Here is a 15,221-nt window from a genome sequence, read left to right as displayed (position 1 = left end):
CATGGGCCTTTTTTCATAGATGTTTAGAAAATAGGAAGGAGGAAGTCGAGTGATGTCATCAGTGTGATTTTTTATTCCAAAATCAAAGACTTTTGTTAAGCAGTAACACCAGTGACACAACTCCAGGGGACCACTATTTATAATATTTTTTTGGCATTTTGTTTTATTATGCCATTTATATCATATATTTGATAGTTATGAATAGACTTTTGTATTTTAAATGGTAGAAAATCCTGTTTTTGACCTCAAAATAAAGCACTTTCCTGCTGTGCATGGCTGTGGGGACGAACAGTTTTGTGGTACTTGGAATTCTATATAATTAATAAAAAAAAAAAAAATAATGCCACATTGATGGCTCAGGAAGGTGTAATTGTTCAAATAACATATTGTTTCATTTTAAAATATATAAAAAATGTAACCCTAATGTGTATTTCAATTGTAATATTTCTTTAAAGTCTAGGGACAGAAAAGTGGACGTTTCTGTAGAATGACCCACTGCACCCCATAAACACAATCAAGCCTACAAAAAAGTCAACCACCCCTTTAAGAGCTTTCTAGGCAAGAATGTACTTGTTTAGACTTCAAATATGTGGTTTGTTAATAAAGACAATGTCTATTTGAAAATTTGCTTTGACGTTTTCTGAGATTTGAGCTCTAGACCATCAGGTGTTTCTACTTTCAACAACACTTTGTAAGACACATTCAACAAATGCACTGAGCAGCGTTGTCATAGAAAATCACCCTTACAGATAAAAGGATAAAACGACGAAGATATCGTTTCCCTCAACACACATTCAATCTAAAGTTTTATTGTGAATATGAGCTGAAAAATGAATGCTGTATCAGATGCAGCTAATGACACTCACTAGTCCATCTCTCTCTCATAATACTCTACATAATACAGTGAGCTTTTAATACAGTAATACAATAAGCGTTCGATGAAGCGACTCAACGTTCCTTTATTACTAGTTCTAAAGTGACATTTTGGCATTATTAACAGTGGCTTGGGCTCAGCTGTTTAACGGTCAACTTTAGATTTGAATCCGTGGCGGAAGGAAGTAGTTCGCATAAAAGAGGGCTTTTAAAGACACTCCTTGTTGTTTCTTATGTATTTGAACTGTTGAATAAATGCAAAAGCACACTGCTAGCAGTGCAATATACACTCTAAAAAATCCTGGGTTATTTTTTTTTTAACCCAAATGCTGAGTTGAGCATTTTTTTGGGGTTATTTTTAAAGTGTTGGGTAGTTTTTATGTTACGGTTAAATGTAACAACCCAGTGTTTGGGTTGTTTTGCAGCTCCTGGGTCAAATGTAACAACCCAGTGTTTGGGTTGTTTTTGTTTTACTCAGATCCTGGGTCAGACGTAACCCAGCGGTTGGGTTATTTATCGCGGGGATTTTGCGTCGTCTTCAGGAGAGAGCAGTTTTAAGCGCCATCGTATTAACGCATTTCTTCAGTAAATACAGGTTTGTTTACATTTTATTTTATATATAAAATCGTTACTGTGATGTATATCGTTCAATCTATGCAGAGCAACAAACAGGCGCGTGGTGTGAATCACCTTTAGAGTGTCGCGGTCTTTTCGCTTGATGGAAAAGCCTGACGCTTTGCATAAAATAAACGATTTTATTCATAAAGATACAGAATACAAATACTTTGGATGTTAAAATATGTCCTCAGAGCTGTTTACTGTTTGTTTGTGGGCAGGTTGGTGGCAGTCGCAGTATATTTCGTCTATGAGGGAAACGCAGGTCGGCGGTCTTAGCTGTGAGCAGTTCCCCATCAAACACGACTCCAGCTCGGGGACGAGAACCAGCGCCTTTACGGTGGAAAGAGAATTACAGAGAGTGGTCGACTACAAGTGAATTACTTGTGTTTAATGCTCAATTTTTACTTATAATGTTTGCTAAACGAGTTTAAATGGGCAATATAGCCTTCGTAAAAAAAATTTTTTTTAAACGATACCCAGATAGCAAGCACACTCGGCCGATTCTGGCTGAAATGCGGCACTGTCGGTTCAGTCACGACGTCGGTGAGAATATAATGGGCCAGAGCCGCGCCGACTCTACAAAACACTTCTGGCTGACAGATGGCTTTTTCTCTCTGGGCCGATCTCGGCTGAAAGCTGTTGTACGTGCGGCAGGTCCGCACTCGGTGTAGTTGTGTGTATCTACCATCGGCCCGAGTTGGTTTTGTCTCCGGCGGCCGCTGCTGGAATGAAAGCCGCCTGAGAGAGAGATTTGGCGGTTAATCCTGAGGAGATTTCGGCGGGCACAGTTCTCAAGAGGAATACTTCAGCTGCAAAAAGGTAAATTAAGTTATTTAATGATCAATCTAATGTTGTTTGATGTTTAAATGCCACAAAGAGTATAGGTTTTAGATGGTTTCTGTTAGGTTTGCGATGATAATAGCGTCAGAAAAACCGTTCGGTCCGGATATATTGAGTGTTGATGAGTAACGTTAGGCCTAACTGTCAGGCGGTCTCTTTAGGAAAACAATATATAATTTTTTAATATGAAAAACCGATGAGCTGTATCCAGTGCACGATAATGTTAGGTAATTACATTTTAATGAGTTAAATTCTATTTTGTTTGCTAGAATTCATTCGATTCGTCTTTTTCAACGAGTGACTGCTATTGAATCAAAGGAGTCGGACTGCGCTGGTGGCGCCATAAACATCTATACGAGTGACTCTCTGATTTGATTCACTTAACCATTCAAATTAGTCATTTGTTTGTGAATCAAACTGAGCACGCTGTTGTAGCATTACACCTGCTAAGACAATTCAATATGTGCAATCTGAATTTAATAATAATAATTATTTTGTGGTAACACTGCCGTGTGGGAAGCTCTGAGAGAGAGAAACACTATAGATACGCAAGAGAGCCGTAAAATGTAAGTGCATCATCTTTTGTTCTTGAACGGAGATAATCTGTCTGCTGCACTTGAGGTTCAGTTTTTAGAGTGAATGAAAACTTTTGAGGCATAGATATGCCGTGTGATTTATGCAGTACTTATTTTACTGTGGTTGGGATTATTATGAGCAAACTAATTTATATATAGTGTTCAGATTAAACTTTTATGTAATCTGACTTTTTTTTTTTTTTTTTACAGAAATTCTGAGCTGCTGCATGAACATTCATCAAACTTATAAGGTGCGAATTCTGGGTCTGGTTCTAATGATTGTAAAAAACTGTAATGCTTAAGATTAAATAATTACCTTACAATATATATTTATACATATTTCAAGGCTGCAATTTGGAAAAAACTTTCAAGCTAATGCTGCTGAAATGGAGGTCAAGGGGACTGAAGAGGTGGCTCCAGCAGATCAGAAGGGAGGACTTCAGGAGGCAGACACACTGTGAGTTTAAAAGACCCATCTCTTTAGCCATCCATACACATGACACACTATCACATTTGTATAATTCAAATCTCTTAAAGGATCTTTATGCTGCACCAATTAGGGTAAGCAGCAACACTTCCTATAATATCTAATGTACTTGTTAATTTGTAAGAAGAATGACATCATTGCTTATATTAGTTGCTTATATACTGTCTCACCCTTATCCCTAGGTTACAGTAATCAGCTGATCCAGCCGTATCCAGACCAGACGGTGGACCTGCACCCATGGCCGTAGCCAGGCTTTGAAAATTAGTGAGGTCCGGATGGGGGGATGGTTGGGGGGAGATTGGATGCTATAATAACCTCTTATTATAGAATTGTGCTATAATAACCCCTATATATACAACTCATTATACACTATTAACACTTTAAAATAGACAGAAATTTTTGTGAAAGAAAGAAGTTTTCTCTGTTTTGGAGGGATTTTAATTTTTAAATCATACCCTATTTATTGCATCAAAATTTGTTAATACATTTCTATAGTTATGGGGTGGATAATTTTATCAGTTGTTTATTATACATGCAACAATACTGTTATAGTTTTTATTTATAACCATTGCGGTGTAGCTGATAACTTTGTCTAGTGCTCTTATAAATGTTTATAGCATGATTTGTGAAAATGTAACTACTATGAATGACTTGGCATATACTTCTTCATAGTGTTTGCATATTTCATTTTATTCTGTAACCTACTTTTTCTAAAGATCTCTGCACTAGTGTTAAGTGCTACTGTTTTTGACAGCGTTGATAACGTTTCTGACAGATAATATGAATTTTTTTTTTTTTGCGTTTCCCTTATCGAATGTCAGAAATGGGCTTTTTTTGGTTACTGGTGATTACGGCGATGCAGTGTTGCCAGATATTGCTATTAAGATGAGCAAAAGCCCATCAGTAAATAAAAATAAACTGAATATATTACAAATCTTTTGCAAATAAGATAAGATAAAGATATCGCTGACCCTAAACCGCAAGGTCCTACATTATTAACTTTCTAAAGTGTCAAATTAAGTGGGAAAGACAAGTCAAAAACGTGCATATTAGCTGGATTTGGCAACACGGAGACTGCGCTCGCGTCCTCACTCTCAACTCTCTCAAGCCTCGTTCACTCCGCCAGCGTCCCGCAGCGATCATTTTCATACCACGGACGCTAAACATTCTTGCAAACTGTCTAAACTGAATTATACATACAGACATATGAGGAGTTTAATAGCAAATTGGTCATTCAGAGAACAAATTTTATTTTTGAACATGAAAAATTTACCGAGGTTCGGACCTCGGTGACCTCATAGCTGGCTACGGGCCTGCCTGCACCAGGAGCGACCACAACACATCCCTGACTGTCAGCGGAGACCATGTCAGCTGGATGACAGATCCCTGTGAAGACCTCACTGATGACCCCAGCACAGATCCTCAGCAAAGACTACGAGAACCAGACAAGCCCTCTGCGCAGACCCTTTCTACCAGCTTCACCTGCTGGCGTGATGTTTCTTCAAGCAGAAGAAGTTGGATGAAATATTCTGAATGATATCAATCCACAATCTGACTTGTGATGCAGCCTGGAATAATCAAACCACATTCACTCGTTTGGCCAGACGAGACTGTTTCCTGACTGAGCCCGGTCTTGTTTGGGTTCCTTGTCACTGTTGCCTTTTGTCTTGCTTGGTTGAAGACTCCTAATATTCAGCAATATTACTGACTTGACTGCACTGACACCATTTGATAAGAACTGAACTGAATTATGACACATAATGTTTTATATATGAAGAGTTTATTTGCAAAAACGGATAACTCAGTTTTTAAATATTTTTAAAAATCATGTTTTTTGTTATCGTGTTTTTGTTTTGTGTTAGTTAGCTAGTATTTATTAGTTATTCTTTGCCTAATCAAAATAACCTGAATGCAGTTTGATTGAGATTAATTGGAATGCACAATGAAAAAACATGATTTTTAAAAAATTCTTAAAAACGAAGTTATCTGTTTCTGCAAATGAACTCTTCATATATAAAATATACAGTAAATATAATTTAGTTGTTACTTTGTGGTTTAAAAAGTGTGAATGTTTATACTGTAGTGAATTTGTTCATATATATTTATATTAAAGTATTTGGTAATTTTATAATTAAAGCCTTTTTAATGTTTTTAAATGGTTGTATTTGTGTTTCACTGCTGAATTACATTTAGCAGTTTCTGGGCCACATTCGGCCCGGGGACCAAGCCGAGTCTCAGCCAGATCTGGCTTAAAGTGTCTGGGCCAGACCTGGGCCACATAAAATAATAGAAGTCACTCTACAGTATGTGGGCCAGATTTGGGCCACGTCAATAAATAAGAGTCATTTTACAGGGTGTGGGCCGCATCTGGGCCAGAGGAAATTGTTTGAGTCGGTTTTCAGTGTGTGTGCCAGTTTCGGGCCGGGGATCCAGCCAGAACTGGGCCAGAAGCTAAGCAAGGTTGTGGCCCAGAGATGGGCCAGACAAATTTTGCTATCTGGGTATAAACAATGCTGTAAATGAGAAATAAAGGAAGTTACCAGTGCTTGTGGAGTATTTTACAAATGTTTGGAGGATTTAAATTAATCTGTAAACATTATTTCATGTATAATGTAAAAAATAAGCTAGTATTAAAATAAAAATGACTCAACACATGAGCTGGGTTAAGTCAACCCAATTATGATGGGTTAAATAACAACCCAATTTGCTGGGTAAAATTAAACCCATATGGGTTCTGTCCTATATTTACCCAGCCCTTGGGTTAGTGTAACCCACTGTTTTTTAGAGTGAAGCTGTATATCGGCATGGAATCTGCTTGCTGAGTCTGATTTTTACTCGTTGTATTGACTTTACTTTATAAGTGAATCATTTTAATTATGGACACTTAAATTAATAAAATTGCTGTGCATAACATCAGTCCTTTTTTTAAACTCTTTGATCACATATGATGTCAATAATGCAGTAATTCAGCACCAAGTATTTGTGGATCTGTTGACAAAACAAATTGGGAAACACTAATATAATATTTCTATTTAATACTTATAATTCTTATAATACTACTAAAATAACCATAGTAAATAATGTCTAAAATTATTTGAATCCTATGAGACAAGCAAACACATTAACAAACTGAAATGTCTTTCTTTGCTCTTTCTGTTTTCAAAATTACACAAAACAGGAAGACAGTCAGGAAGTGGTAAAGCATTTCATCTATGCATTCGAGGCTTAGTCGTGTTAGTCATGAAGGAGAAACGCTAAAAAAGTCTGTATGTTAAATACGTAGGATTATTTTAATCCTATTGTAATCAAATTTATTTAAATTAAAAGTGGAATTGGAAAATCCGAAGGTGAGGTGTGAGATTGTGTGAGACTTGCAATGTGTGGTCAGCAAGTTCAGAGGTTAGGGGACCTTACAGAGGATCTTCTGTCACTCTGTCTTTTACCATGACGAGATCGGGTGCCGTCAAACTCAGCATCCTCTTCTTTCTCACCTTCATCTTGTGTCTACCAGAGTTTTTTCCAAGTAAGTAAAAGGAGTGGAGTAAGATGGCTTGGGGTCTTCGGGCAAGCATGATTGAGGGAAATGTGGCAGCGGTGTGGGTTTGTGAGAGCACGTGCATTTCAGAGCAAAGTGTGTTAAATGTTTGTATGATTGACAGTATGAAACATCAGTGTTGTCCATGTCTTTTATAGAGATACACAATGAGGTATGTGCAGTGTTACCTTTTGTATGTCGAAGTTTAAATTGGGATAAAACAGTTGGCATTCACTCCAGTGACTACATCAATGTGGTCTGGACATGGTATACAGTAAGAGGTTAAAAAACACTAAGTGTGTGTGTGTGTGTGTGTGTGTGTCTTTGGATTCTGTGCACAAATATGCACATAGCCTATACCAGTACATACTTGTGTTCAGTGTTTTAGACTATTTAGATCATCCTCACTTTGTACTTTTTATATACAAGCTATGTTAAGTTGGTGTGTTGTGTTGTAACTTTCAGACAGGAAATGTCACTCTAATTTACCAACATCAACAGAAAAGCACTCTGGTGTTTGACAAAACAGGAAGGGCAACTCCAAAAAAATATTTTCAAAACTTAAAAACCTGTTCTTTTAGTGTTTGTGGAGCTTATAAGTGATGTGTTGTTTTTAATACTGCTAGGCAAACAAAGGATGTCAGATGATAGATAGGTCAATGATCTCATTAAAAAATGATAAAAATATATGTAAAAATTCATACATATGACTTGAATACACCTCTACTATGACAAAAGTGTTTTTAATTTTCGAATTAAAATTAGAAAAAAAGAAAATATCAGGGTGATACAACTGTCCTGAAATCATAATTAAGAAAAAAAAAAGCCTCAATGAATTAACTTACTTGAAAAGAAAGTATAGCTAGTTATATGAATAATGTTTAATAATAATAATTGTGAATTTACAGCTTAAAAAAATAATTGACTTTATATTTTACATATATTTAGGAGTAAAATAATTTTCCAAAATTTGTTTTCTTCATCTGACCTTTGACCCTTTTTTTTTTTTAGAGATCCGTCATTTATAACTGACGTTGTCCCATTAGGGTAAATTATTTTTGGCATATTGTTTGAAACTTAACACACAATCAAGCGCTTTTTCACTATCTGAAAAGGTCTTACTGTTTCAAAAAACATTATGAACAATCAATTTTTTTCTTGTGCTGCTATATTTGATTTGGAACTTGCGTGTGAAAATGTCTAAAACTTGACACAAATTCGGAAGCAAATTCTCAGTTTCAAAAGCAGTAAAACAACTTTATCATTGTGTTTCATCTTGGAATTTCAAATCAATTATCATAGCACAAGTGAAAGTCAACAAGACTCTTCTTTTTCAGTGTACCCCACACATAAGTGGATGTTGACTTGTGCAGTCATCATTGGAGCGTTGCTGACTGTCAGTATAGTATTGCCAATAGACACTGGCATCTTTCCTGACCTCTGGTTGTTGTATGGATCACATCTTTCAAACTGGCATACAATAATGTACCCAAATGTCTGACTTCCACAACAACATATGCCCTCACCATCACTGCTTCTATCCTCCTTGGCCCTCAACAACTTGTTTTATTACTACAACCTGATTTTCTGATGCACTCATATTACTATCATCAATACTTTCTGAAATAAGTACAGATTTGTCTCTCCATCTTACAAAAATGAACCTAAAAGTGCATTAAAAATGACAACAACAAAAAAACTTTAGAAAACACATTTGGATGCACAATTATATTTTTTATCATTTGAATTTATATGTATTTTTTAGTCTAAAATGAGCTCACTACGGAGCCTTGAGAGCATGTGACCTAACATGCTAATGTCTGCTTTGCTACTTAGTTACCAAAAATGTGAGGTGCATGGCTAATAAATTTTAATTTTACTGGTTGAAGGAGATGTCATTTGACATCACTAAAATAAAATTTTGTTGGTTGAACATTAATATTGTGTTTTAAATGCAATTTTCTTAGCGTCATTTATAAATGATGATATCCCATAGAGGGATTTTTTTTTATTAAAAATGAATATTTATTTAAAAAAAATATATGTAGCTTATTAATATTTGACAAACTTGTCCACAAAATGAGGTTTAAATGTTGGCCACATGGGTTTAAAAAGTAATGTATTGTATTTTAAACTGAACGTGTTTTAACTTATTAAAATCTTAAGAGCATCTCTTTTTTTTTTTTGGTTCTCAGACATATCACAAATTGAGTTTCTCTGTGAGCCGTTTGACCCTTGCACACCTAAGAATGATGCACAGGTGTGTGCTCCATCTGGCCCTCCATGTGCGACAGAAATGATAAATGCCAGCGGTCAACACACAAGTTCTGAAGGCTGGTATCTGTGTAAGACTGAAATGGATCTGCAGCGTCTCCACAACAATACCTTACAGTCAGGTGAGATAGTTGTTTATTATGATTTCATGTTTGAATATTGCTGCTGTGTGTTTATTTGTCTACAGTAATAACCGTGTGCATGTTGTACATTTCATAGAAGAGCATGTGATGGTGCTGCTGACAATGAAGGCAGGCAATCTCTCTGGATGGAACATTAGTGAGTTTGCGTTTCTCAACAACACTGATCTATACACTGGACCCCAAAACGACCAGAGACTGTTCTATTGCTACCTCGCACCAGACAACAGCAAATGTCCAGATCTGAACATATCCATGCCAGAAAAAAACACCAGCCCTCCAACACTAGACACCTCCATTTTAAAAAAAACTACTTCTGCGAACCCAACTGCCTTTTCGCTCAAAACAACTACACTGTCTTTCCAAGCAACAGCTTCTACAGATGAGCTGAAGTGTCAACCAACCAGCAGCAGTTTCCTCTTTTACTACCAGGAGAACAATGAAACAGCAAGATCTGCCGCATTACCAGTGACCCAAACAAGAAAAGGTGAGAAACTGTCAGAAAAATGTTATCTGCCACAATGCCATGCTACACACAAAACAAAAGCTGACTTTAATCATTTAAAATACAATTATATTCCTCTTGTCAGTCGATCTAAATGTATTACTACTAGTATTATCTGAACACTAAGACTTGCCTGCAGTATGAAGCACAAATGTGACCCTGGACCACAAAACCAGTCATTTAAATTTTCTGAAATTGAGATTTATACATCATCTGAAAGCTGAATAAATAAGCTGATGTATGGTTTGATAGGATAGGACGATATTTGGCCGAGATACAACTATTTGAAAATCTGGAATCTGAGGGTGCAAAAAAATCAAAATATTGAGAAAATAGCCTTTAAAGTTGTCCAAATGAAGTCAAAAATTATGTTTTGATATATATTACAAAATATCTTCATAGAACATGATCTTTACTTAATATCCTAATGATTTTTGGCATAAAAGAAAAATTGATAATTTTGACCCATACAATGTATTGTTGGCTATTGCTACAAATATACCCCAGCGACTTAAGACTGGTTTTGTGGTCCAGGGTCACAAATAAGAACTGATAATAAGAACTGATTCAAGGACAAATAAAGTGTAATGTGAATAATAATAATAAAATACATTTGAATAAATAATTTAGAAAATATTTTAATTTCAGCCATTACAACATATTTTTCAATATGTATCAAATATATATGTATATATATATATATATATATATATATATATATTATTTTTTTTATTATTATTATTTTTTTCCAACACATACTTCTACACTGTGATTCATTTTCACCCAAGTCTCTCCACATCTCTCATAAATTCCTTCTGAAGGAGAGCCGAGTCTGTCTTTTATCCTGTCTATTGATTCAGGCATGGAAGGAGACAGCAGGACCTCATAATTCAACCTTACTTTTGATAAATATATTATAGCAAAACATCAGTGTTTGACTTATCCAAAACCACAAATCCTTTCAGACAGCATACTTCCAGACAAGGTTACTCGAGTTAATGTATGTGTAAAATGAACTTGGGAATAGTGTAAACTTGGTGTGTCTGGTGTTTAAGTGTATTGTAAACATGCTGAATTGTTTCTTCATGTTTCATTCATGTGTTACGCTGCACTCTCTTTTTAAGTTTTTGTTGCTATTGTACTTCACTTTTCTTGTTGTTAGATGGCCGGTGGTGTATGATTACTTCTGTGTGGTTGGCTCTGGTCCTGACTGTGATTGTGGTAACCCTATTGAGTGTGGGCAACCTGATCTTTAAGAGCAGAAAACGCAAGTATCACTTCTACAAAACAAATCTAGTCAGGCCCAACAGACATTTTCAACTTGGAATCCATACACTGTAAAAAGTGATAAGTTGACTTAACTTAAAAAATTTTAGGAAACCCGTTGCCTTAAAATTTTAAGTAAATGATAATTAAAAAAAATAAGTGAAGTGAACTGTCAAGTTCACTTAACTTTTTTTTTTTTTAATTATTAGTTACTTAATCATTTTAAGTTAAGTCAACTTATCACTTTTTACAGTGCAATTACAATATAATTGAGAATGCGGTGTTGATCTCATTTTGGTCTTCTCACTTTAGGAAAGTCCCGTTTGGTTGCATCTGTGCCAGTTTCAGTCTGTGGACATCAGCTCAAAGAGCGCAGTAAAGAAAAAGAAAATTGTGAGTGACACTGACAAGTTTATTATTACGTTTATTTATTTATACTGCAAAGTTTTTCTATAATTGCGCTAATCGATTCTCTCATTTTTACTTTCAGTAATGAGTGCTGTCCCTGATGTGTCCATAGCAATGTGCAGCATAAGTGGTAAGCAAGTGTCCTTGTTAAAGCAATCATTCATCATTTGTGTCAAAAAATACCATGTCAGGCACTGAGTGATTGCCACAATCATAATAATATAAATATGATATTTACATGGTCCTCCGAGGATCTTCAAAGCAGGATATTTCAAAGCAGCCATGATATACCATAGTATTACCATTCAGCATGACCACAAAAACCATGGTAATACCAAGTTCAAAAATAGAACTGTATAAAGGGAACTGGATAATATTTTTACAAGGCACTATACATGTAGAGAATTCTAATAACAAAGGTTGGTGGGTAACATTTTTATATTGTTATATAGTTATTAAAGGTTGATAGATTTCAGTCTCCTTCATCTCTACAGATGGTGACGTATTCTCTGAGAAATCTTCTATGGGGAACAGAACAGAAGGTAAACAAACAACCTGTTCTATCATACTGCACTCTTTTTACCTAGAAGAGATCTGTGCTTTATCACAATGCTGTAAAGAACCCTTACATATTTAACTAGCACTGAGTTTCCTTACTCGAATAGAAACTCTCCAGACCACTAACTCTCAATCTACTCTTTCCCAGAAAACCTTCTGAAGGTAGCTGACCTCACATACAAGAGAAGTAAGTTATTGGATATTTTTTATACAGTGTGACTGTCACTGTGCACACAGAGGGGAGGAACACAAGACGAGGAGGAAACTCAAATTAAACAGTCTTTAATCCAGACAAGGCAGGGCAGACACACAGGAACACCGGGAATAACGAGTAGACCAGACGAAAACTAATTGAACAGACAGGAACTAATATACACAAGATAATTAACACACACAGCTGAACAGAATCTAAACAATCAAACTAAATTAGGACAGGAACAGGAAGGACCAAATAAGGGCATAGAGGGGGAACCACTCAAGCCATGACTGACAGTGACAGAGTACAATAATTAAAGGTGAAGTGTCTGTAACAGTGGCAGACTTCTGAAAAGCAACTCAAACTAAAACTACTTTGGGCGCCAGGCAAACAGATTAGGCCTTGGAGCAATTTAATGATGACACTCATGATGAAAATTCTGTCATCATTTACTCACCTCATGCTGTTCCAACCAGTTTGACTTACTTTCTTCTGTAGGATATAAATAAAGAAGTTTTTTTGCGAATGTTCATGCTACTTAATTTCCATATAATGAAAGTGGATGGGGTTCAGAGAATGGCATGCAAGCTTCAAAAGAGACATAAAAGCACATATGTGACTCTTCTGGAGCCATATGATAGCTTTGTGTGCCATTTTATGGGCTGTGGTCACCATTCACTAATATTAAATGGAATAGCAGACATTCTGCAATGAATTTTTATTTTCTGTTCCCTGGAAGAATTTTTCACTTTTAGTTCAACTATTACACACACACACACTATCACATACTATCAAAAAGAGTATGTGTGTGTAGATAGTTGCATCCAGTACATACTGGATGAGATTGTATCTGGTTTCCTATACGGTATATTTGTATACTCCCTTATATATTCATGGTATGTGTGTGTAATTTATTTTTTTATAATTGTCTCTGATGTTTTAGGTTTGTCACCAATCTATGAGATGACAGGTATGAATGGAACACATTTACATATTCTTTCAATAAATCAAAATACAAACACAATAGGGCCTAATTTAAAATGACTAGCATTGAATAAACATTCTTATAGACACAAATGACTAAATATAATCAAATTTCACACTTCTCATTTTGCTGTAAATGATCTTACATACAGGTTAACTTTAAAGTAGAGAAAGAAATGGATTGTGTGATGTGCCACCTGCATCTTTCTGTCCGATTACATTATATGACTTGAAATATTTTGAGTAAAATGGTATGACTTGTTTCCAGAGACCTCACTAGATGAATTAAAGCAAAATGAAGATGAGGAAGATGAGCAATGTAATGCCTCGGTAACAAAGGAAGGTAAATATATCTACATAAAAATGAAAATTATAAATAAATATCATTATGGTTTTCCTCTTTATAATAGAAATAATTTATTATTTTGGATTAAAAAAAAATGCTCCAAAAGTCAAAAACCCCAAGCATTCCATGTGTTTAGAACATTTGTATGCTATAAATTCAATGTAAGTGGAGACTTTACAAAGCAAATGAATACTTCAAAAAGATGTCCTCTCTCATTTCCTCATTCATAAGCTGATGTAACACTGTCTGATGTTTGATGATGGTATACTCTTAGTATTTTGATGTCACTACTAGTTCTTTCCAGTATAGCCTGAAACAGTCTTTGAATCTTGCATAATGTCTCATCCAGTCACACTGATGATGATCGCTAGATCTTTGATGCCAGTATGTTGCTCCGGGCAGAATAAATTACTCTACAGATGGCCTTCTGGCAGTCTGATGTTGCCATGGTTATAGAATTCTACAAGATACATTTTTAATAAATATTGTTCTTTTTGCAGAGTTAAAAAAAACACATCAGCTCCAACATCTGGCAGCACAGGGCCACTGTGAACCACCAAGTAAGTGACCATGTTTCCAGTCTCTCGTTAATGAGCTAAGCAGTTCACAAGCCTTCATTTGAAGTGTTTGTCACTTTACACCCTTCTCCATTTCCTTTTTTCCATGTCTAGCTTACCTGCATCATCGAAGCAACTTTTCATGTTCTGGTTATGAAGAAGATGGGGAGCTTTAACCCTTTAAATCTAAGAGAGCAGAGTCACTTTATTAAACAGAAAATGTATTTATTATTTACAACATGACGTAAGTGTAAGGAGTTCTAGAACTGATACTGAATTAAACAAGTATCCTGTTCTACAACCCTATCGCTTGGACACAACCATAGTGACCAAGCAATGGATCAGTCAGGAATTATAAGGAGAGAACAGTTGTCAGTGGCCACCACCTGCAAAACCATTCCCTTTATGGGGGTCATCTTGCAGTGCACCTGTTGTCACTTTCATTTGCACCAAAGCATGTAAAACTGATTCATAATCACTTATGCTTCCTAACTGGAAAGATTAATATCCCTGATGTTTAAACATTTTGCACACACCAAACTTATATAAGTTCATCTTTTGTGCACTCATCTTCCAGATTTCCATATATACACTGCCCAACATTATTGACAGGCAGAGACTAAGAGCGCCTCAACTGTAATCATTTCTAAAAGTTGTTGTTGGATTACGTGTTTGTGTGTGTATTTAAAAGCTGTTTTTGTAGGTTTCTTCCACAGATCTTAACTACAGGAATATGCATCACAATATGGTGTTATGTCACACACAGTCTCAAGAAAATCTGTTTGCCCAATGATGAAAAAAAAAAAAAAAATGAGAGGGACCATTCCTATGACTGGGCTGAAAACAAACCATAGTGCATGGTTCTCCAACATCCATTTAGCAAGCAGCATGGCAACACTAATGTGATTTCTTAATTATATAACACCGGTCTTAAGCTCCTGTGGCTATTAAAGTAATACTCATGTTTCCATAATGCACTTTTTATCTTCCCTTCATCTTAAAATGTACAGAGATTTGTAACTGGTACTGAGAACAGTGAGAACTGAATATTTTCACAAC

The 15,221-nt window shown here is 35.7% G+C and overlaps 1 protein-coding gene across 4 annotated transcripts; it reads left to right on the top strand.

Moving 5' to 3' along the window:
- Window positions 1-1,354: 1,354 nt before the first annotated feature.
- si:dkey-192k22.2 (uncharacterized) lies at window positions 1,355-15,102 on the top strand. 4 transcript variants are annotated; one of them, XM_058785544.1, is made up of 15 exons: window positions 2,007-2,310; window positions 3,117-3,157; window positions 3,253-3,363; window positions 3,576-3,662; window positions 9,124-9,324; window positions 9,422-9,829; window positions 11,010-11,114; window positions 11,426-11,506; window positions 11,604-11,651; window positions 12,016-12,063; window positions 12,228-12,266; window positions 13,219-13,245; window positions 13,528-13,602; window positions 14,106-14,165; window positions 14,277-15,102. In XM_058785544.1, exons 5-15 carry the CDS (start codon window positions 9,225-9,227, stop codon window positions 14,336-14,338), a joined length of 1,053 nt encoding a protein of 350 aa, XP_058641527.1. In that variant the 5' UTR covers window positions 2,007-2,310; window positions 3,117-3,157; window positions 3,253-3,363; window positions 3,576-3,662; window positions 9,124-9,224; the 3' UTR covers window positions 14,339-15,102. The 4 variants fall into 4 exon arrangements, with proteins under 4 accessions (XP_058641536.1, XP_058641527.1, XP_058641544.1 ...); XM_058785553.1 differs by lacking the exons at window positions 2,007-2,310; window positions 3,117-3,157; window positions 3,253-3,363; window positions 3,576-3,662 and adding exons at window positions 1,355-1,468; window positions 1,710-1,863; XM_058785561.1 differs by lacking the exons at window positions 2,007-2,310; window positions 3,117-3,157; window positions 3,253-3,363; window positions 3,576-3,662 and adding an exon at window positions 6,596-6,916 and having other exon boundaries at window positions 9,422-9,481; window positions 9,716-9,829.
- The last annotated feature ends 119 nt before the right edge of the window (window positions 15,103-15,221 follow it).

The sequence above is a fragment of the Onychostoma macrolepis genome, chromosome 01 (genome assembly GCF_012432095.1).
Source record: "Onychostoma macrolepis isolate SWU-2019 chromosome 01, ASM1243209v1, whole genome shotgun sequence".
Classification (NCBI taxonomy): domain Eukaryota; kingdom Metazoa; phylum Chordata; class Actinopteri; order Cypriniformes; family Cyprinidae; genus Onychostoma; species Onychostoma macrolepis.
Note: the sequence above shows the minus strand (reverse complement) of the source record. Positions and strands in the feature narration are given on the sequence as shown.

Coding starts and splice junctions, on each gene's coding strand:
- si:dkey-192k22.2 (XM_058785537.1), top strand. CDS start 6,838: ATGACGAGATCGGGTGCCGTCAAACTCAGCATCCTCTTCTTTCTCACC. Junction 11,507..11,603: donor CAGTAAAGAAAAAGAAAATT/GTGAGTGACACT, acceptor TTTTACTTTCAG/TAATGAGTGCTGTCCCTGAT. Junction 14,166..14,276: donor GGGCCACTGTGAACCACCAA/GTAAGTGACCAT, acceptor TTCCATGTCTAG/CTTACCTGCATCATCGAAGC.